Genomic DNA, 22,930 nt, shown 5'->3' on the forward strand with positions numbered 1-22,930 from the left:
AGCGTAATGGTGATGAGGAAAGTAACATTCATAAAACAGAGATAGCAAGCAGGAGAACATAGGTTCAAAGGTGGTGGTCGTCAATGAGATGAGGACTAGGTTACGGTCCCATAGGCTGAACAGGAAGGTATTTTCAAAAAAGGCCCTTCCAGGATCATACAAGTAGGGAGTGTTCAAAAATTGATTGGCCATCCACCGGTGGGCGAAAAGTGCTAATGGCAGCTGGTTGCACCTTGATGGAATTGAGGGCCAGCCCTGAGTCCTTCAGAAAGAGTAAATACACCAAGAGTAGTGGGATGCCACTTTGGAGACAAGGCCCTGTCACATAGCCCAGGAAGTGAAATGCATCCATTTGGCTCAATACAAGCATCTTGCGGAATCTTTCCTGCTACTTGAAAGGACATCATGCCCTGCCAGAGAGCACTCCTGAGCTAGTGACGATGTCCATCCAAAAATCAAGCCACCAGTTGAACAGTGTGCAGGTTGGGGAGTCTGAACATACTATTGTGTTGAGTCAGTAGCTCCAGGAACGTCCAAAGCATGAGTGAAGGGAGCTTTGAAATGCAGAGGAGAAACAGGAGGTAAAATTGGCGTGGCCAGAAGAAGGAGATCAGAATGGTTGTTGCTTTCTTTCATCTGATCTTATGGATTACTCATGCTAGGTGGGCTAAGGAGAGGAAAGCAGAGTTCATGCTGTCTGACCAATCGATGATGAGGGCATTCCCTTATGACTGGGCTCCAATTCCTCCTCTTGAACAATACTGGCTGTATTTGGTGGTGTTGTGGGATGTCCCATCGGCCAAAGATATCCGCGATTACAGAGTCATGCAATTTCCATTTGTGGTGGGTTGCAAAGTTTTTGGGAGAGTATAAGCAATCACATTTTGGGTGCCCGTCAGTTAGGTTGCTGTCAAAATAGTGTGGTACGCAATGCACCATTCCCACAGGCATATAGCTTCCATACACAGAGCTTGGGATTTTGTTCCCCCTTGCTTGTTTATATAGAAGACCATAGCAGTGTTGTTTGATGTGACAAGTACATGTCAGTCCTGGATGGCTGGCAAAAACGTCTGGCAAACTTTGCATACTGCCCGGAGTTCCAATATGTTTATGTGTGTCTGGACCTCCTATGTTGTTCAGGTGCTTTGTGTCATGCAGTCATCCATGTGGGCACCCTAGCCCATGAGGGATGCATCCATGATGATAGTCATGGTGGTTGAAGATGGGAGGAAGGTCCTTCCTGAGCAGACTAATAGTGGGTTCATCCACCATTGTAATGACGAGAGAATTCTGGCGGCATACAGACCAGAGTGTGAATAGGTTGATGCATAGAGGAGTAAACCCTTTGTAGCCAGAGTTGAAGGTGTTACAGATGAAGGTGAGGGAAGGGCATGACCTATGTGCAGGTCGTCATATGTCCCAAGAAAGTGAGGCATATTTTGGCCATAGGAAAGATTGGAAGTCACCAAAGTAATTAGTTTCCTTATTGTCTGGAATCTTTCCCATGGTAGATGTTTGCGTGGAAGTCTCATCTATGCAAGTTCCTATGAACTCCAGGGATTGTGTTACAGTGTAAAGTTGATTATTCGATGTTGACTTTGGCCCCCAGAGAGAAGAAGAGCAGAAGTAGTTGGGACGTTGATTCCTGTGTCTCTTCTTTGGACTGTGATGCTATCAGCAATCATCCAGATAAGGAAAAATGAGGATCCTCTGACGTCTGAGATAAGCTGCCACTGAGAAAACTTTTGGTGAATACTGGTGTACAATACCCTGTACTGAAAATGTTGAAGTCCCACCTTGAACCTCAGGAACCTTCTGTGTATCAGGTGTATATCAAGAGCCGTAAACCACATGCCTTTTTCTAGGGAGGGAATGATTGTTGCAAGTGTGACCATGAAGAATCTTGGTTTGGAAATCGAACAGATGAGGCATCAAAGATACAATATCAGTTTCCATCCTCCATTTTCTGGGCGGGACTAGGAAGTAGCTCAAGTAGAACCCTGTTCTCTGAAAGGGGACTGAGATTAGTTCCATAGTTTCCCTCTGCAATAGAGAGTCAACCTCTAGGTGGAGGAGGTCATTGCGTAGGTGTTGCATGCATGTGGACTGAGGAAAAGGGCGAGATAGGGGCACCACTGTCAACTCTATGACATAGCCACCCTAGATAATATCTAGGACCCACTTGTCCATTGTTATGGCTTTCCATGCTGGCAGAAAGAGTTGGAAGTGGCCCCCAAAGGGGGGAAGGAAGGATGGGCATTGGTGTATGGATGGTACTAAGGGTATTTTTGTAAAATTTTGGAAATTGGCTCACATGAATGATAGAAGAGTAGAAGCTCCAACTTGGACCATGTGGCAGTAAAAAGGAACTGGAGATGCCAGCAGCCTGACGTGTTCTTTATCACCTCAGGCAAAAGCCCAAGGCGGCACATGCGTGGACTGCCGAACAGTACTATTTTCAAAAGCTCCGACTCTGGGCACATGGTGCACGTGCATAACCCTTCAGTGGAATACAACAGGGACATCACATGAAAAAAGCCAGTATCTGCATTTGTTCCTAAAAGAGCTACTACAACTTATTTTTCAAAAAAAATTCAAAATGTTTAATTGGAGCTCCTTCACCCTACCAGCTGTGCTTGGATTATTCCATTGAGATTAATAATTATTAAAGAACACTCCAATACATTCATACAATGAAAGGAGAGGCTTATATCTGTTTAGCAGTTTTCATGCCACCTACCCATTATACAGCCCCTCACTCCCCCACTTCTTTGTTATTATGAAGTTCTCTGTCTATATGATATAATATATACAGGCTCATCAAATGTCATCACCTAAAGCAGAATTTACTAGCATCCATATGAACCATCCTCTATATCTGATTATTAATGAAGCCAGGACCTTGCAAGTCACATGGGTGGAACAGGAAGGCAGTCAACAGTAGCTCAAAAACACAACTCCATTGCTGAAAAAATAAAATGACTTCTCCCTGACAGTATTCTGAATATAGCATAAGTGCAGATTTTTGGACCATAATTACAAAGACTTCTAAAAGTACCCTCAAGGTTAAATCTGACATACTTTTTTAGAACACTGTCAAGTAACAACAGCATTTCTGGATTACATGACATACCAAATAACTCACTATATGCAATTGCCAAATTATTTGCTTCCTATAGGAGTCCACTTGCAGTGAAAAACACAATTACTGATTTGTTTGATCAAAATAAAAGCTACTAGTATTCCTCAAGACTATTTCATCTAGAAGCATTTGAAAGTAGCAAATCACTCAGAGAAGTAAACACTTAAGTACTGAGCCCATGATACTGCTGCTCAGCCAACTTTCACTCTGGGGTCTGACATTTCCTGATTTAACCCCAAGACATCACCACTGAATAGTATGTATTATAGTATGTAATATAAAACAATAACTTTTTGAAAATATTTCTAGCATCTTTCCAACATCTTTGAACCTGGAAGTTTATCTTCTCTAGTCAGAGATTAGTTTAAGATTTATATCCTCCCACTAAACGGAATATTAAATTCAATGTCACATTCCTACCATTAGGAAAAAAGTGGATCACCAGAGGCTGGAAATTAATATGCACAGATACAGCCACCTATAAACAACTAGGAAAGGAAATTGTTTTGGATGACAGAAGCAGGAGAGATCATTTTGATTAAAAAATTGACATGTACTTATATACATAATACTTTATAAAATCCACTAAACTATCAATGACAGAATGAAACAATGTTCCTCGTTGTTTATCTGTGTGCAATTTCACATGCTAGGAAGAAAATATTCATTCCTTTATGTATTTGAAACTTGTGCTTCTTTATATTAGGAGCTACTTCATAATTCTGCCTTTTGTTCCAAGTTACTTAGATGACTATCAGAGGTAAGCCTCTGTAGTCGTCATATACCTCACTGATGTCCAATTATTATATATTCAATTTTTAAAGGAGAAGATTTATCTTACCATAACATTTACTTTAACATCCTGAAATTGCAACAATTTTCTAGAACATAAGATGACGAGAGGTTTTTATAGCACAGCAAGGTAAATGTTTCCTTTGTAACACTGTCTACTATATGTTATTGCATGTCTAATTATTTCTGTTTTCTCACAGTCTGCCCTGAGGTAAGCACTCACAGTTGTGAGCCACTCCATACAGGTGATGAAGATTGTCGTGCTATCACAAGGAGGAAAAAAGGTAATAGAAAATTTCATTAAAAAAATTATTAAAAAGAGCACATCCATCAAAACACATGCCAAACTTACCTTGTTCAGATCCCTTCCTTCATCTCTCACTGTTTTGTTTACTCAGGGTACGTCTGCACTGCTCACCGGATCGGCAGGTAATGATCAATCTATCGGGGATCGATGTATTGCGTCTCGTCTAGATGCGATACATCGATCCCCGAACGCACTCCTCGTCGACTCGAACTCCACCAGGGTGAGAGGCGGAAGCGGAGTCGACGGGGGAGTGGCAGCCGTCGATCCCATGCCGGGAGTATGCGAAGTAAGTCAATCTAAGATACGTCGACTTCAGCTCGCTATTCTTGTAGCTGAAGTTGCGTATGTTAGATCGATATCCCCCCACCCACTCCGAGTGTAGACCAGGCCTTAGACTGTAATCTCTTCAGAACAGGGACTTGTTTTCCTGTTACGGGTTTGTGAGCTGTTCAACACATCATCCCAAAGGAGACAAGTTTTTTTTCCTCCTTCACTCCCGTAACCCCAACTTATTTTTCTAACTTGAAAGTATACATCAGGGGTCAGCAACCTCTGGCACGCAGCTCGCCAGGGTAAGCACCCTGGCAGGTCTGGCCAGTTTGTTTACCTGCCACATCAGCAGGTTCGACCGATCGCAGCTCCCACTGGCCGTGATCTGCCGTCCCAGGCCAATGGGGGCTGCGGGAAGCCACAGCCAGCACATTCCTCGCCCGCACCACTTTCCACTGCCCCCATTGGTCTGGGATGGTGAACCACGGCCAAACCTGCGGACACAGCAGGTAAACAAACTGGCCCAGCCCGCCAGGGTACTTACCCTGGCAAGCCGCATGCCAGAAGTTGCTGACCCCTGGTATACACAATAGATAGAAGACATGCACCCTTCAGCCATCTTTTATTCCTCTGCATTTTCCTGTTACCTTAATAAATATAATAATACCTATTTCTTATATACAGTAGGCTTCCGTTTATCTGATTGCCCTGGGGGATATCCAAAACTCTCTGATAACCATGTGTTCAGATAAACAGACGTTCTATTTTGCACTGCAGTTTCACTTATGTAGTCCTAGAAAGCTGTTGCAAGAGCATTATGTCTCAGGAACCGCAGGTAACTGCTCAAGACCCTATACAAATACAAACCCATAAATTAGTGCTAATAGGCGGTAAGGCAGGGTGAGCAAACTACAGCCCGTAGGCCGCATCCAGCCACTTTAATCCGGCCCTCAAACTCCTGCTGCAGAGCAGGGTCTGGGGTTTGCCCCTCTCCGGAGCTCCAGCCGGGGAGCAGGGTCGGGGGCTACTCTGCATGGCTCCCAGAACAAGAGGTATGTCCCCTCTCCAGCTCTTACATGCAGAGGCAGTCCGGGGACTCTGCTCCGCATGCTGTCCCCGCCTCAAGTGCCACCCCGGCAGCTCCCATTAGCTGGAAACCACAGCCAATGGGATGTGCAGGGGCAGCACCTGCAGACGAGGCAGCGCACAGCAGTGCTGCTTGGCCCTGTAGGAGCGACATGCCGCTGCTTCTGGGAGCCACTTGAGGTAAGCGCCGCCCAGAGCCTGCACCCCTAAGCCACCCCCAGTGCCTCAACCCCCTACCCCAGCCCTGATCCCCCTCAAGCCCTCTGAACCCCTCGGTCCCAGCCCAGAGCACCCTCCTACACCTCAAACCCATCATCTCCAGCCCAACCCCACACCCCCAGCCCAGAGTCCCCTCTGCTGAGATTTCCATTTATTGTGTACAGTCCCCTCTCGCACCCTGAACTCATTTATTGCCCCACCCTGGAGCCCGCACCTCTTCCCACACCCAAATCCCAATTTCATGAGCATTCATAGTCTATCATATCATTTCCATACCCAGATGTGGCCCTCAGGCCAAAAGGTTTGCCCACCCCTGCCCTACAGGTATATGTACACTTCATCTTGGAATGAGTCTCCCAACCTGGATCCACAGACTCGAGCACGGCTTGTGCTTGCACTCTAAAAACTGCTATTTAAACATTGCAGCTCAGGCTGAAGTTCAGGCTCTGAGGCCTGGGAAGAGGTAGGCTTGAGAGCCTGTTCGCCAGCCCAAAATGCAATGTCAAAGTACTGTGTACACAACTATTTTTAGAGTGCTATCATGAGCCTTGCTAGAACAAGTCTGTGGACCAAGGCTGGGAAGCTTGCTTCCAAATACAGCACATGTGCCCTAATAGGCTAATTAAGATATTACGAAGTGATTAATTAGCATAGGGTTACATGGGGGACGCACTGTGGATTCAGATACCTAGGATTTTTGGATAAAGGGAATTCTGATAACTAATTATACTGCAGTGCTTTTCACTGGTAGATCTCAAAGTGCTTTATAATCTTTCAAGTATGTACTCCCAACATCTCGGTAGGTGAAGCATTATTATTTCCATTTTACAGATTGGGAACTGAGGCACAGAGAGGCTAAGTGACTTGCCCAAGGTCACACAGAAAGTCTATGACAAAGAAGGCAACTGAACCCATGTCTCCTACTTCCTAAACACGTGTTCTAACTGCTGGACCTTTCTCCTGCTTACAAGGGGATAAAGAAAATAATCTCTCTCCTCCACTCCCTCACCCTTGCAGGCATATGAGCTAAAGATACAAGTAGTTCTTGCTCTCATTAGAAAATAAACACACTGGACTAGCTTCTAGCTGCTTCGGTTTCTGGAGCTGTGTTCATTTGGAGGAAAAAATCCAAAATTCAGGTTGGGTTATTATAGAGTATACACTTCATACAGAAAGAGTTATTTGCAGAATTTCCATAGGTATTAAAGCCAGAAGAGACCTTATAATCTTCTAGTTTGACCTAATCAGAGTATTATTATTTCAATAAAGGACAGTCGAAGCCCTATGTGCCTGTCTGCTTATATCTCTGGCTATGACAACAAGCAGCGCAGGTTGGGTATGGAAAAGCAAGGAGCTGGAAAGACCCAGGCCACTTTCTTTCGAAGGCTGAAGGCATTTTCCTGTTGAAAATTAGTAAAGTAGCACCTAAAGGCCCTAATCAGAGACAGAAGACCCACTGTGCTGCGCATCATACACACACACCTCAAAAAGGGACCCTTCCCACAGCTCTTACAATCTAAGTATATTAATAATGTTTTCTTATCTTACCTGCATATGGATTTTACTTTTTTGAGCTCAGTGTCTATGACTAATAATAAAACCATGCCATGGGGTGCTGTACAACAAATGTACAGATGAAAGAGTTGAAAGAGAGAAGAGGTTTTGATCAAGCTGAATGTATAGAAAATTCAGTACTGCATTTTGACAAATGTTTTTCCTATTTTCTCTCCTCAGCAAAATCAACTTCCTATTTGTTTCAAAAGGCTGACCAAGAGCTCCTGCATTTCCAGAACACTTCACCACTGCTGAGATTTCCATTTATTGTGTACAAATTAAGCCCTTTCAAAGTTTCTCTTGTCGTGTGGCTCTTTCATCATTGTAGTAACGATATCACAGATATCAGAAAATCTGCAGATGGCCAGTGATTACACAATGTATTTATTTACACATGTGGACTATATCCTCCTCAGTAAAGAATCTAACAGGGCCACTGGGATGGCTGTGGAAGAACTGGGGAACTTTTGTATAGGAAAATATGCTCCTGTGATGGGTTTTTACACACTAAAAAAGCAAAGCAGAAGGGCATATATTAAACTTCGCTACAATATAGCTCGAGTGACATCAAAATGGTGACATACAGAAGACAACAGACAGCTATCAAATTTTCATTGTTAGTCCTCATGTTAAAAAATAATCCAATAAATAGAATATATATTACACTGTGATTATGTATAATAATCATAAACATAGAAATTTACACCAACTTGGGGAAAAGACTGTGAGGGATTCAATGTAAGTTTTTAAACTTACAGAATGTAGCTCAGTGGTTTGAGCATCGGCCCGCTAAACCCAGGCTTGTGAATTCAATCCTTGAGGGGGTCATTTAGGGATCTGGGCCAAAAATCTGTCTGGGGATTGGTCCTGCTCTGAGCAGAGGACTGGACTAGATTCCAACCCTGATATTCTATGATCTAATTCTTCCCATGCATAAAGAACATTTTTTTCCTTTTTCTTTATATCATTACCTGAAGATTAAGGAAACTAAAAGTAAGAGGAGTTTCAGCAGCTTTCCATATTCACACTTGAAAACACATTAAAATGTGGAACTACGGAAACAAAGAGCATTAAATTGTTGTGTTTCTGAGCAATACAAGAACCCAGAATTAAACAGCTCTTAAGAACCCAGAATTAAATAGCATTTAAGAACAAATACAAAGAAGAACAATAAATAAAAGGAGATCAAACAAGATGTGTACGATAGTTCATGATGCCACTTCAAAGTTTTTTTAAATGCTGCACTCCTGTTTTATTCTACTATTACCAAACAAGATAATTTTTCTCATGCTACAATGGAGACTTCATATAAATGAAAATAAAAATAAAAGTTAAAAATAAATACGAGAGAGGGGACAGGAAGAGTCAGAAAACATATAAAAGGAAGGACGGCTTATTTTCAGTTTAAAAGGCTAGTAGATAACGGAGTACTATACATTTACCGACAGAGGTCTGAGGGAGTGAAATAAATATATGAAAGTCATGAAGGAAATTTGAGAATTAATTTAAGATTGTGGAAATGTTGTATGTCTTCAGTATGTGAGGACAACTGATAGACAGCAGTAACATCAGGGATTTATCTTTATTAAGGTGAAGACTGGGGCGAGAACAACACTTTTCTCTGAAGGCAAGACATGTTTTGAACTCATCTGAGATCAAGTGCGATAGAGGCACCCTTTCTCACAGAACATGGACACCAAGAGAAAATGATGGCAACCGAGATAAAACTGTTGCAGCTTGTTTTAAAACAAGATGGAGTTGGCCAAAACGGCACAAATAGTGAGAATGGCATATAGGGGAAACAATATGGCAAAGGTGAATGAAACTCTGAGTTAACGAACAGCGGGCATAACAGCAGGAACAAGGAAGTTTAAACGTAAACAACACAATTCTGGAAAGAAAGGTTTTATATTTGAATTAAGGGTACAATTTTCAAAAGAGTCTGCATTTGAAAGTCCCATCCTAATTTTCTCAAAGAAATACTTTGAACTTGTTTCTTTACATATGAAGAAAGCAAATATTATAAAAAGCATGTAACATTTTTATTAATAGATACCTTTTATCCAGTTAAGAAAATGTACAAGTCAAAATTAATTTATTAATTATCGGCAGAACTGGTAGTGCCACCTATTGAAGTTGCCTAACACTTCCCGTTAACCATTTGGGCTGAAAAGTGTCCGCCTCAGACTGAATTCTTCCACAAATTTTCAGCAAAAATGGTTCAATCACTTCCAAGAACAAAGCTAGGGAAACTAACAGTTTTGTCCATGATAAAATATTTGAGATCTTCTCTTTGAACACCTCTAGCTCACACAGGCTTTGAAGTTGGGAACTGAAATTTGACAGGATGTGATCTCCTGTCACATATATAGTTTTTGTTGCCCTTATGAAAATGTGTCCACATTTGGCCAAGTTGCTAGCCTTGGGGTGGAGGGGTGGGAAAGGACTGGAAGGAAGAGAATCACAATTCACATAAGCTGGGAATGGAAGACAGGAGATGGATCACTTGATCAGTTCTGTTCATTCCCTCTGAAGCACCTGGCATTGGTCACTGTCAGAAGATAGAATACTGGGCTAGATGGATCTTTGGTCTGACCCAGTATGGCATTCTTATGTTATGTTCTTATATTCACACAACACACTTTGATTTTAGCAGCTAAATTCTCAGAAGATCCCATCCTCAATGAGTATGCTCCAGCCTCTCTCAGCTCCCAGTGTTGACAACACTGTATATACACCACCTCCACGAAGCAACTGAGCAAACTCTACCCTCTCTCAGCTGCTGCATGTGACAGGACTGCATGTGGGCCATCCTCACTGAAAATACCTCGCCTGATGCATCCCAAGACCGCATCAGCTTTTCTCACGGCCATATCACATTGGTGGCTCATAGTCATCCAGTCATCAACCAATACTCCGAGGTCCTTCTCCTCCTCTGTTACTTCCAACTGATGCCTCCCCAGCTTATATCAATAGTTCTTGTTATTAATTCCTAAATGTGTGACCTTGCACTTTTCACTATTAAATTTCACCCTATTACTATTACTCCAGTTTACAAGGTCATCCAGATCTTCCTGTATGATATCCCAGTCCTTTGCTGTATTGGCAACACCTCCCAACTTTGAGTCATGTGCAAATTATATTAGCACATTTCCACTTTTTGTGCCACGGTCAGTAATAAAAAGATTAAATAAGATAAGCCTCAAAACCGATCCCTGAGGAACTCCACTAGTAACCTCCCTCCAGCCTGACAGTTCACTTTTCAGTATGACCCGTTGTAGTCTCCCCTTTAACCAGTTCCTTATCTACCTTTCAATTTTCATATTAATCCCCATCTTTTCCAATGTAGCTAATAATTCCCCATGTGGAACCATATCAAATGGCTTACTGAAATAGAGATAAATTAGATCCACTGCATTTCCTTTGTCTAAAAAATCTGTTACTTTCTCAAAGAAGGAGATCAGGTTGGTTTGGCATGATCTACCTTTTGTAAAACCATGTTGTATTTTGTCCCAATTACCACTGACCTCGATGTCCTTGACTACTTTTTCCTCCAAAATTTTCCCAAGACTCTGCATACTACAGATGTCTGTATTTGTCCAGATCACCTTTTTTTTTTTTTTTCATTTCTATTAGGTTGGTTTGACGTGACTTGTTCTTCAAAAATCCATGCTGACTGTTACCTATCACCTTATTATCTTCTAGGTGTTTGCAAATTGATTATTTTCTCCATTATCTTTCCAGTTACTCAAGTTAAACTGACTGGCCTGTAATTCCCCTGGTTGTCTTTATTCCCCTTTTATGGACTGGCAATATCTTTGCCCTTTTCTAATCCTGTGGAATATCACCCATCTTCCATGACTTTTCGAAAATAAACACTAATGGCTCAGATATCTCCTCAGTCAGCTCCTTGAGTATTTTAGGATGTATTTCATCAGGCTTTGGTGACTTGAAGACATTTAAAATTGTCTAAATAATTTTTAATTTGTTCTTTCCTTATTTTAGCCTCTTATCCTACCTCATTTTCATTGGTATTAAGTAAGTTAGATGTCCAATGGCTACGAAACTTTTTGGTGAAAACAGAAACAAAAAAAGTCATTTAGCACATCTGTCATGTCCACATTTTCTGTTATTGTTTCCCCCCCACGCACACCTCATTGAGTAATGGGCCTACCCTGCCCTTGGTCTTCCTCTTGCTTCTAATGTATTTGTAGAATGTTTTCTTGTTACCCTTTATGTCTCTAACTATTTTAATCTCGTTGAACCTCATATCCAATCCTATTCCATCTGAAGGAGCCTGAGGCAACATAGGGTAGTAAAGACTAGGGTGGCAGGGCTTAGGCTCTGCCCCTACCCAGGGTCATATAGTAACTTTGTTGCCAGAAGGGGGTCACGGTGCAATGAAGTTTGAGAACCCCCAGTTTAGAGTAATAAACCTGACTAACATTGGTTATATGTCCTCTTGAATATATGTCATAATGAACCAAAGTGCAGTCAAAAAAATAACTACATAATTTATCAACAGCAATACGTATAGAATGAAAGGTTTGACTATAAAGTTTAATGCAACATTGACAAATGAACTTATTGTGTTTTTGTTTTCAATGTAATTACAGCCTCCTGGACCTACCTGACATCACAGTTGAATTTCAATCTACTTTAAAACCCTGAAACGGTTTATAACCCAGTTATGGATATATCTACACTACAAAATTAGTTTGATTTAATAGAAGTCGTTTTTTTAGAAATTGATTTTATACTGTCGTTTCTGTGTGTCCCCACTAAGCGCATTAAGTCAGCGGCGTGCGTCCACAGTATCAAGACTAGTGTCAACTTTCAGAGGGTTGCACTGTGGTAGCTATCCCACAGTTCCTGCTACCTCCACCCCCCATTGAAATTCTGAGTTGAGATCCCAATGCCTGATGGGGCAAAAACATTGTCGCAGGTGGTTCTGAGTACATGTCATCAGTGCCCTCCTACCCCCCCCCCCCCGCACACGGGTAACCCAGGAAAAAAGGCGAGAAATGGGGGGGAAGGGAGAGGAGGCTGATGGCATGTACCCAGAACCATGTACCCAGAACCACCCACAACAATGTTTTTGACCCATCAGGCACTGGGAGCGCAACCCAGAATTCAAATGGTTGGCAGAGACTGCGGGAACTGTGGGATAGCTACAGTCGTTAGTCACCCCTCCCTCCATGAGATCAACTGCAGACAATCATTTCGTGCCTTTTTTCCGTGCACATGCCACAGCACGGCAAGCATGGAGCCCATTCAGCTCACCGCAGCAGTTATGAGCATTGTAAACATCTCACGCATTATCATGCAGTATATGCAGAACCGGAAGCTGAAAAATCAGGCGAGGAGGCGACGGCAGTGATGAGGACTTCTCTCAAAGCACGGGCCCCGGCAATGTGGACATCATGGTGTTAATGAGGCAGGTTCATGTCGCGGAAAGCCGTTTCTGGGCCCGGAAAACAAGCACAGATTGGTGGGATCGCATAGTGTTGCAGATCTGAGATGAGATCCCCAGTGGCTCCGAAACTTTTGCATGCATAAGGGCACTTTAATGGAACTTTGTGACCTGCTTTCCCCTGCACTGAACCGTAAGACTACCAAGATGAGAGCAAGTGGCGATAGCCCTCTGGAAGCTTGCAACGCCAGACAGCTACCAGTCAGTCGGGATTCAATTTGAAGTGGGCAAATCTACTGTGGGGGTTGCTGTCATGCAAGTAGCCAACGCAAACACTGAGCTGCTGCTATCAAAGGTAGTGACTCTGGGAAATGTGCAGGTCATAGCAGATGGCTTTGCTGCAATGGGATTCCCTAACTGTGGTGGGGCAATAGACAGAACCCATATCCCTATCTTGATACCGGATCACCAAGGCAGCCAGTACATAAACTGCAAGGGGTACTTTTCAATGATGCTGCAAGCACTGGTGGATCACAAGGGACGTTTCACTAATGTTATCGTGGGATGGCTGGGAAAGGTTCATGATGCTTGCATCTTCAGAAACTCTGGTCTGTTTTAACAGCTGCAAGAAGGGATTTATTTCCAAGACCAGAAAATAACTGTTGGAGATGTTGAAATGCCTATAGTTATCCTTGGGGACCCAGCTTACCCCTTAATGCCCTGGTTCATGAAGCCGTACACAGGTACCCTGAACAGTAGTAAGGAGCTGTTCAACTATAGGCTGAGCAAGTCAGAATGGTAGTAGAGTATGCATTTGGACGTTTGAGCGGATCGCTGGTGCAGTTTAATGACTCACTCAGACCTCAGCAAAACCAATATCCTCATTGTTATTGCTGCTTGTTGTGTGCTCCACAATTTCTGTAAAAGTAAGGGAGAGATGTTTATGACAGGGCGGGAGGTTGAGGCACATCGCCTGGCCGCTGATCCAGACACCAGGGAGATTAGAAGAGCACATCAGGAAGCACTGCACATCAGAGAAGCTTTGAAAACCAGTTTCATGACTGGTCAGGGTACTGTGTGACAGTTCTATTTGTTTCTCCTTGATGAAAACCCATCCCCTTGGTTGACTAATTCCCTGTAAGCCAACTGCCCTTCTCTCTTCAATGGAAATAAAGTCACTATCATTTAAAAACCATGTATTCTTTATTATTTGATTATAAAAATACGGAGATAACTCACAAAGTAGCCCGGGTGGGGTTGGGGAGGAGGGAAGGAAAAGGCCACTTCAGTACTTGTTGAATGACAATCTTCTGTCCACTGGGGTGGAGTGGTTGGGTGCCCAGAGCCTCCCCGTGGGTGTCTGGGTGAGGAGGCAGCTATGGAAGTTGGGGAGGGGGAAGGGTGGTTAAACAGGGGTTGCAATCGCAGTCTCTCCAGCTGACGTTCCTGAACCTCCACCAGATGCTGGACCATGCCAGTTTGTTCCTGCAGTAATCCCAGCGTTGCATCCTGCATCCTCTGATCTTCCTGCTGCCACCTTTCCTCACGTTCACTGGCCGCTTTCCTGTCCTGTGCTATTGTGTCCTTCCACACTTTCTGTTGAGCTCTTTCAGTGTGGGATGCCAGCAGGAGCTCAGAGACCATTTCATCACACATGTGGTTTTTTTGCCATCTTATCTGAGATAGCCTTTGAGATGGAGGAGGGAGGCTTGAAACATCTGCAGCTGCAGGAGGAAAAAAAGAGAGGGAAGGATTTTAAAAGATACATTTTACAAAACAATGAGTATACTCTTTCACGGTGAACAACACTATTCACATTACAAAGCACATGTGATTTCGGTACAAGGTCATTTTTTGCATCTTATATTGAGTGCCTGCAGCTTTCGTGTTAGCGATCCAACAAGCCGGGCAACAGAATTCGGCTTGCAGGCGCCCATGGTAAGCCATAGTCTTTCGGATTCTGCAACCTTCACAATAGCAGTGCCCTCCTTTCCCAAACCCAGCAAAGCCCACTGAGCTGTCCATTTAGGGCTGCGGTTTTTGTGTTAACATGCAGCAGCAGAATCCAAACTAACCCCCCATCCCCCATTCTTTTCTCTGGGACGACCGCTTTAACCCTCCCCCCACTGCACTGTGTGGCTGGTATCAGGGAAGATCCCTGCTAGCAAAATGCGAAAAGTTCAGCGTCAATGCCTCCCCACCCCGAGCACTGATTGGCTAACTGCAGGGAGGATTTCTTTTCAGTCCCAGGCAAACTATGTTTTATATTTACAAAGGTACACTCACCAGAGGTCCCTTCTGCAGCTTCATGGTTCAGAATACCACCTTGGGAGAGTATTTCAGTCAGAGTGAGAAAAAGTTCCTGGCCGTCGGGGAGAACAGTGTGCTGTGTGATCGCCTTAATCTCATCGTCGTCGTCATCATCATCATCTTCCCCATCCACAAAATTCTCAGGCATGGCGACAGAGTACCTCATCATCAGAGTTCACGGACAGGGGTGGGGTAGTGGTGGCGCCTCACCCCAGAATTGCATGCAGCTCAGTGTAGAAGCGGCATGTCTGCGGCTCTGTCCTGGAGCATCTGTTTAATTCTTTGGCTTTCTGGTACGCTTCTCTCAGCTCCTTAAGTTTCATGCAGCACGGTGTTGAGTCCCTGTTGTGGCCTCTGTCCATCATGGCCTTGGAGATGTTTTCAAATGTTTTGGTATTCTGTCTTTTGGAACAGAGTTCTGATAGCACACATTCATCTCCCCATACAGCGATCAGATCCAGTACCTCCCATACGGTCCATGCTAGAGCTCTTTTTCAATTCTGGGACTGCATAGTCACCTGTGCTGATGAGCTCTGCATGGTCACTTGTGCTGATCAGTCCTCCACACTGGGCAAACAGGAAATGAAATTCAAAAGCTCATGAGGCTTTTCCTGTCTACCTGGCCAGTGCATCCGAGTTCAGATTGCTGTCCAGAGCTGTCACAATGGTGCACTGTAGGATAGCTCCCGGAGGCCAATATCGTCAAATTGCGTCCACACTAACCCTAATTCAAACTGGCAATGTCGATTTCAGTGCTACTCTCCTCATCGGGGAGGAGTACAGAAATCAATTTTAAGAGCCCTTTATGTTGACAAAAATGGCTTCGTTGTGTGGATGGGTGCAGGGTTAATTCAATTTAACACTGCTAAATTTGACTTAAACTCATAGTGCAGACCAGGCCCAAGAGACCTCTTTTTAAACCTATATTCTAATCGAGACAATGAGATGAGACAGAGATAATTTCATTCAATCATTTTGCTGAATTTTCAAGGATATTAGCGGAGCTCTACACCTGACAGCCCTTACCTTTGGAATCTTCTTTCCCTTATGATACCAGATTTGGAGACCCACAGAATATGAGATTACATAATTTGATTTAGCATTTAGGACATTCTTTTTATGAAGGCAGCATTGCTTAAGGATACCCACATAGTTGATAGATTATATTGATTTTTTTACAACTATTTTTTTCATTTACAGGAGCACAAAACGACATTAACACACATTTTCTTTATTTGTGTGTTTTCATAACTCAAAATCATTCAAATCAATTATAATTCAGTTTGTCTACAATAGTTTTTAAAAAAACACTTCACATACTAAGACCAAAGATATTTTCAACAATAACAAAGAATACTTTTGCCAAAATTAGCGTCATTTGAAAATAACGCTCATGGATAAGATGCTCTTCGACTGGCTGACATATGCAACAGGTCTACTTTCTGAGCCATCAAATACCACTCAGAGTTCCCTACATCCATCTGGCAAAATGACTAAATCTACATTATCCATTTAATATAACAGAAATCAATCAACAGACTGGAACACTGTCACAAGTCTAGAGTTTCCTGCTCTGGAAATAATCATCACTGCTTTGTATTAACATTTATACAGGAGAAGGAAATAGCCAGTCTGTAACATTTTCTCCACTGATATGCTCTCCTAATTTGGCCATATTAGAGTGGAGTGAATGATATTAAAAGTCTTTGTGGTTTCTTTAAAAGCTCTCAGCACCTTCAGTTCATCTTATGTAACTGCAGCATTATTTACACTACTGTTGAAACAAATTATGTTTAAACATAGTTAACATAAAAGTATGCAACAGACTACTATTGAAAAGGTTTTATTTTAAAATTCTTTTGCAAGAAAAAAACCTGTACGCACTGGTCAGGAAAACCACAAGAATCCTGCAAACCACCACCACACTTAAATACATTGCATACCTGCGTCAGGTGAAGAGAATGATTAGTTAAAGACACTTTGCTGGCCAATATAATTTTTAACCCACATTTTAAATTGAAAATTCTGCAGAATAAAAAAGGAATAATTTGTTGCTCAAAGGTCTTCATTGATTTCTGCCTGGGCAGCATCTGAACTGCAGCATACATTACATTTAATTAAGGTCATTTGGCTTTACCCATAATAATAACTTGGGCAGAAAAGTTCTAAATATTTGCATTTAAAATACTATTATTGTATAAAAACTTCTAACATTTTATTAGTTACAATTAGTTTGCAGAAGTTATATATAATTAACCTCATGTAAGACAAGAATTCACAGTGATGTTACCTCACCCTTTGTAACTCCCACTTTTCTATAAGATGCTCCACTTCACCGCCGAGAACTACAGTGTTACTATCATCCAAAAGCAGGAATCCATTTTTAACTTCAACAATTCCTGACAGCTTAATTTTTGTTCCAGGTGGAGTGTTCAGGCTAAAAACAGACACAAACAAACAAAATCTCAAACATTATGTATAGAGACTCTACCAGACAAAACCCCACCATAAGTTATTAAATAGCAGTACATTTAAAAAAGTGAAGCAATGTTGACAGAAAACTAGCTATAAATAGGTTTTCTTATATAAAATATAAAATATATACAAATATTCAGTTACTTCTTTAATAGCAAATATGTCTGAACAAACCTATTTATGGAACCAAAGTCAACACTTTGCAAGTATAAAACATCTGAAACATTCCTGGAGTGGGTTGGTGGGATTAATTGCTTTTTGTGCTAAATATTTGATTTGACTGAAACAAACAATGCATAGGAAAAACTACTGATACCAAGATACTAAGATAAACAGCTACAAAATCACTCTTGCAATGTATTAAATAATAATAAATGCAATAAATAAAACACAGCATTAGGATTGTATGTTTTCTTAATGCTCATGGTGAGAGCAAATGCCTGACAGGTATTTGAAAGGCGGTCCATGAATTCTTGTAATAGATATTCATTGTGGGCTATGAGGGCAGCATCATCAGCTAATAGAAGTTCCTTGATTAGCACCTTTTTGACTTTGGTCTTTGACTTAAGTCAGGACAGGTTGAGAGTTTTCCATTTAATCTTGTGCGGCGATACATTCCATCTTTCATGTCCTTAAACACACAGTTCAAGAGTACTGAGAAAGAGATTTCAAAGAGTGCAGGGGCTAGAACACATCCTTGCTTCACTCCGTTTTTCATCTCAAGAGCTGTCTGAAGTGGACCTGTCAAACTGGACAGTTGCTCTCATGTTGTTGTGGAATGAACACAAAAGACTTAACAGAGTTGGTGGACATCCTATCCTTTCTAGTACTGCAAACAGATCTGCTCTGCTGACTGTGTCGAATGCTTTTGGTTAAGTCCATGAAGGGGATGTACAAAGGTCGGTTTTGCTCTCTGCAATTTTCTTGGAGTTGACGCAGAGAAAATATTGTTTCTGCAGTTGATCTTTCAGCTCTGAATCCACACTGTGATTCAAGGTAGACACAATTCACCAGCTGTTGTAGGCGCACTAAGATTACTTTTGTGAAAGCTTTTCCTGCTACGCTTAGTAGTGAGATACCGCTGTAGTTGTCGTAGTCACCCTTTTTGCCTTTATTTTTTACAAAGTGATGATGTTTGCATCACACATCTCTTGTGGTACCTCACGCTCTTTCCAGCACTTAACTAGCAGCTGATAAAGATATGGTAGTAGGCTGTCTTTCCCCACTTGAGGACTTCTGCTGGGATGTCAACTTTTCCAGAAACCTTGCCAATTGATAGAAAATCAATGGCCTTGCTTAGGTCTTCTACAGTTGACTCCACATCTAGCTCTGGCATGACATGTACAGTTGGTATTTGGTCCAGTGATTTGCTGGCGATGTTTCTTTCTTGTGCTTATAGCTCTAAATAGTGTTCAACCCAATGAGACAATTGCTTGCTTTTATCTGTAATGATTTCACCGCTGTATGATTTGAGAAGGGCAACCTTGTTGACCATGGGACTTAGAGCTTTCCTCAGGCCATCATACATGACTGTGAGGCTGTCTATATCTCTTCACAGAACTTGATCCAGTTATGATTTAAACAGAGTCTGCTTGCTCACTGTATCTCGATTTTTGCATGTCGAAGTCACACTTTGGTGCACTCTGTTGACTTTTTGTTGGGTTCCAGATAGGCTGTGTTCTTGTGTAGAGAGGCTCTCTACACAAACATCCCACACACAGATGGAATACAAGCTGTCAGGAACACTATCCCTGATGATGCCACAGCACAACTGGCTGCTGAGTTCTGTGCCTTTATACTTACACACAACTATTTCAAATTTGATGACAATAGATATCTCCAGATCAGTGGCACTGCTATGGGCACCCGCATGGCCCCACAATATGCCAATATCTTTATGGCCGACCTGGAACAACGCTTCCTCAGCTCTCGTCCACTCACGCCCCTTCTCTACCTACGCTACATTGATGACATCTTCATCATCTGGACCCATGGGAAGGAGACTCTGGAAAAATTCCACTACAATTTCAACAGCTTCCACCCCACCATCAACCTCAGCCTAGACCAATCTACACGGGAGGTCCACTTTCTTGACACCACGGTGCAAATAAGTGATGGTCACATTAACACCACCCTATATCGAAAACCTACCGACCGCTATGCCTACCTTCATGCCTCCAGCTTCCATCCCGGACACATCACACGATCCATTGTCTACAGCCAAGCACTGAGGTACAACCACATCTGCTCTAACCCCTCAGAGACCAACACCTACAAAATCTCCACCAAGCATTCTCAAAACTACAATACCCGCACGAGGAAATAAGGAAACAGATCAACAGACCCAGACGTGCACCCAGAAGCCTCCTACTGCAAGACAAACCCAAGAAAGAAACCAACAGGACTCCACTGGCCATCACATACAGCCCCCAGCTAAAACCCCTCCAACGCATCATCAAGGATCTACAACCCATCCTGGACAATGATCCCACACTTTCACAGGCCTTGGGTGGCAGGCCAGTCCTTGCCCACAGACAACCTGCCAACCTGAAACATATTCTCACCAGTAACTGCACACCGCACCATAATAACTCTAGCTCAGGAACCAATCCATGCAACAAACCTCTGCCTACATATCTACACCAGCGACATCATCACAGGACCTAACCAGATCAGCCACACCATCACTGGTTCATTCACCTGCACATCCACCAATGTAATATACGCCATCATATGCCAGCAATGCCCCTCTGCTATGTACATCGGCCAAACTGGACAGTCTCTACGGAAAAGGATAAATGGACACAAATCAGACATTAGGAATGGCAATATACAAAAACCTATAGGAGAGCACTTCAACCTCCCTGGCCACGCTATAGCAGACCTTAAGGTGGCCATCCTGCAGCAAAAAAACTTCAGGACCAGACTTCAAAGAGAAACTGCTGAGCTTCAGTTCATCTGCAAATTTGACACCATCAGCTCAGGATTGAACAAAAACTGTGAATGGCTTGCCAACTACAGAACCAGTTTCTCCTCTCTTGGTTTTCACACCTCAACTGCTAGAACAGGGCCTCATCCTCCCTGATTGAACTGACCTCGTTATCTCTAGCTTGCTTGCTAGCATATATATACCTGCCCCTGGAAATTTCCACTACATGCATCTGAGGAAGTGGGTATTCACCCACGAAAGCTCATGCTCCAAAACGTCTGTTAGTCTATAAGGTGCCACAGGATTCTTTGCTGCTTTTACAGATCCAGACTAATACAGCTACCCCTCTGATACTTGTGTTCTTAATGTTGATGAGAGGTAATACTTCCGATTCATTTTCTTCAAACCAGCCGCTCCCATTGGCCTGAAGCAGTGAATTGCGGCCAGTGGGAACCGCGATTGACCGGACCTGCGGATGTGGCAGGTAAAAAAAAGAGCCTGGCCCGCCAGGGGCTTTCCCTACACAAGCGGTGTCCCAAGTTTGGGAAACACTGTCCTAGGCAATCTGGCCATGAGTTGTTGTCTGCACCAACTCTTGTATTAAAGTCATCAATGAGGAAAAATTGCTCAGCTGATGGTATTATTTTGATGACTTGATGCAAAGAGTTGTAAAACGTATCCTCCTCCTCCGGCTTGATTTGAGTGTTGGTGCACAGGCACAAACAATGTTCACAGAGCCGATGGTAGTCTGAAGTTTAAGTGAGAACACTGTGACATCTCAATGGGAGTATCCAGGAGCTTTACCCACTTGTTTCTCATAGCAAAAGAGGAGATAACTCACCCTGTGCAGTAACTGACGTTCTTCGATATGTGTGTTCCTATGGGTGCTCCACCCCAGCTGCTGGTGCGTCCCTGTGCCTTTGATCAGAGATTTCTGTAGCAGTACTTGTACCGGCCACGCCTGCGCAGAGCCTGCCTCCTCACTCTGAGTATACCTATTTTGTGAGCATGCACGGTCAGTTTCCTCAGTTCCTTCTCTACAAAGGAGGCTACTCCAACTCCGAAGTAGAGGGGATGAAAGTGGGTAGTGGAGCACCCACAGGGACACTCATCTCGAAGAATGTCAGTTACTGCACAGGGTGAGTAACCTCCTCTTCTTGAGAGAGATGTCTCTGTGAGTGCTCCGCTCCAGGTGACTTAAAAGCAGTGTGAAAGCTGGCTGACCCCCCTTAATAGATTACAAGCGGCCAGTAGGTGGGGGGGAGAGTAAATACTGCTCATGGACACAGCAGCTTGCATTTTTGCACACTCTCTTTTCCTCTGCCTCAAAGCAGAAAGATCCTGCTTCAAACCAGTTAGTTCTACTTAGATAAGGGGAACATGAGATTTTACACTTACCAATCAAGTATTAACAAGCAAGGGTCTTTGTCTGAATGTGTATAAAAGGTTTGTGAAATTTGTGTAAGACAGACTCTTTTGTACCAAGGTACAGGCTCTCCTTTTTCTGCAGAATAAAGCATTTTTCCTTATCCCTGTCAGGCTGTTAATTGGCTCTCAGCTAGGCAGACCCGATATTTAGGTAACAGGAGTGTGTCTCAAGGAGGTAGGGACTTTGGATCTGATAGGAATGCAGTAGATCGTACAGCTCGGCCTAATCGTGTATCAGAGAGAGGGCCATGAGTAAGGGCATAGTGTTTAACAAATGTTTGTTCAGAGGACCAAGTGGCTGCTTTACAAATGTCAGTCAAGGGAACTTTACGTAAGAAGGCTACCGAGGTAGCTACAGATCCAGTGGAATGAGTTCTGATGGATGCTGGAGATGTAACCTGTTTTATCTGATAGCAGAGTCAGATGCAGTCAGAGATCCAGTTTGAAAGTCTCTGGGAAGAAATAGGCATGCCTTTGGAATGCTCCGCGATGGAGACAAAAAGTCTGGAAAAGTTTCTAAAGGATTTGGTCCTATCCAAACAGAAGGACAAGGCCCTGCCCACATCCAGCGTATGTACTGTGGCTTCGAAAGAGTTTCAGGAAGAAAGTTGGTAGGTGTATTGGCTCATTAAAATGGAATGAGGAGTGAACCTTTGGAAAAAATCTGGGGTGTAACCTAAGGGTGACCTTGTCCTTGAAAAAGAGCGCATATGGTGGATCTGCATTTATTTCTCCTGCCCGTCTGGCGGAGGTAATCGCCACCAAAAAGGCTGTTTTCATCTAGAGGTGTAACAGAGACCAGGTGGCTAAGAACTCAAAGGGTTGTTGGGTTAGACAGGACAATACTAAATGAAGATCCCATGGAGGGGTAGGCAGTTTAATATCTGGGTATAGGATTTGGAGTCCCTTAAGGAAACGCTTGGTGATGGGATGAGCAAAGACCGAGGTATTGTCGATTGAGTCATGAAAGGTTACAATGGCAGCTAAGTGGACTCTGATGGAGCT

The 22,930-nt window shown here is 43.0% G+C and overlaps 2 protein-coding genes across 3 annotated transcripts in view; both read right to left on the reverse strand.

The window, feature by feature from the left end:
- TDRD3 (tudor domain containing 3) overlaps nt 1-22,930 on the reverse strand; it is a 287,845-nt gene that overhangs the window by 121,814 nt on the left and 143,101 nt on the right. For both annotated transcript variants that reach the window (XM_050948387.1, XM_050948388.1), the window contains one exon: nt 17,389-17,530. In XM_050948387.1, the coding sequence (XP_050804344.1) occupies nt 17,389-17,530 (142 nt within the window). The remainder of the gene's footprint in view (nt 1-17,388; nt 17,531-22,930) is intronic.
- On the reverse strand, nt 13,859-16,322 carry LOC127050023 (uncharacterized). Its single transcript, XM_050951547.1, has 2 exons — nt 15,070-16,322; nt 13,859-14,507 (listed from the first exon to the last, which is right to left on the reverse strand). The coding sequence occupies exons 1-2, from the start codon at nt 15,260-15,262 to the stop codon at nt 13,990-13,992; spliced, it is 711 nt and encodes a 236-aa protein (XP_050807504.1). The 5' UTR covers nt 15,263-16,322; the 3' UTR covers nt 13,859-13,989.

The sequence above is a fragment of the Gopherus flavomarginatus genome, chromosome 1, assembly GCF_025201925.1.
Source record: "Gopherus flavomarginatus isolate rGopFla2 chromosome 1, rGopFla2.mat.asm, whole genome shotgun sequence".
NCBI lineage: Eukaryota > Metazoa > Chordata > Testudines > Testudinidae > Gopherus > Gopherus flavomarginatus.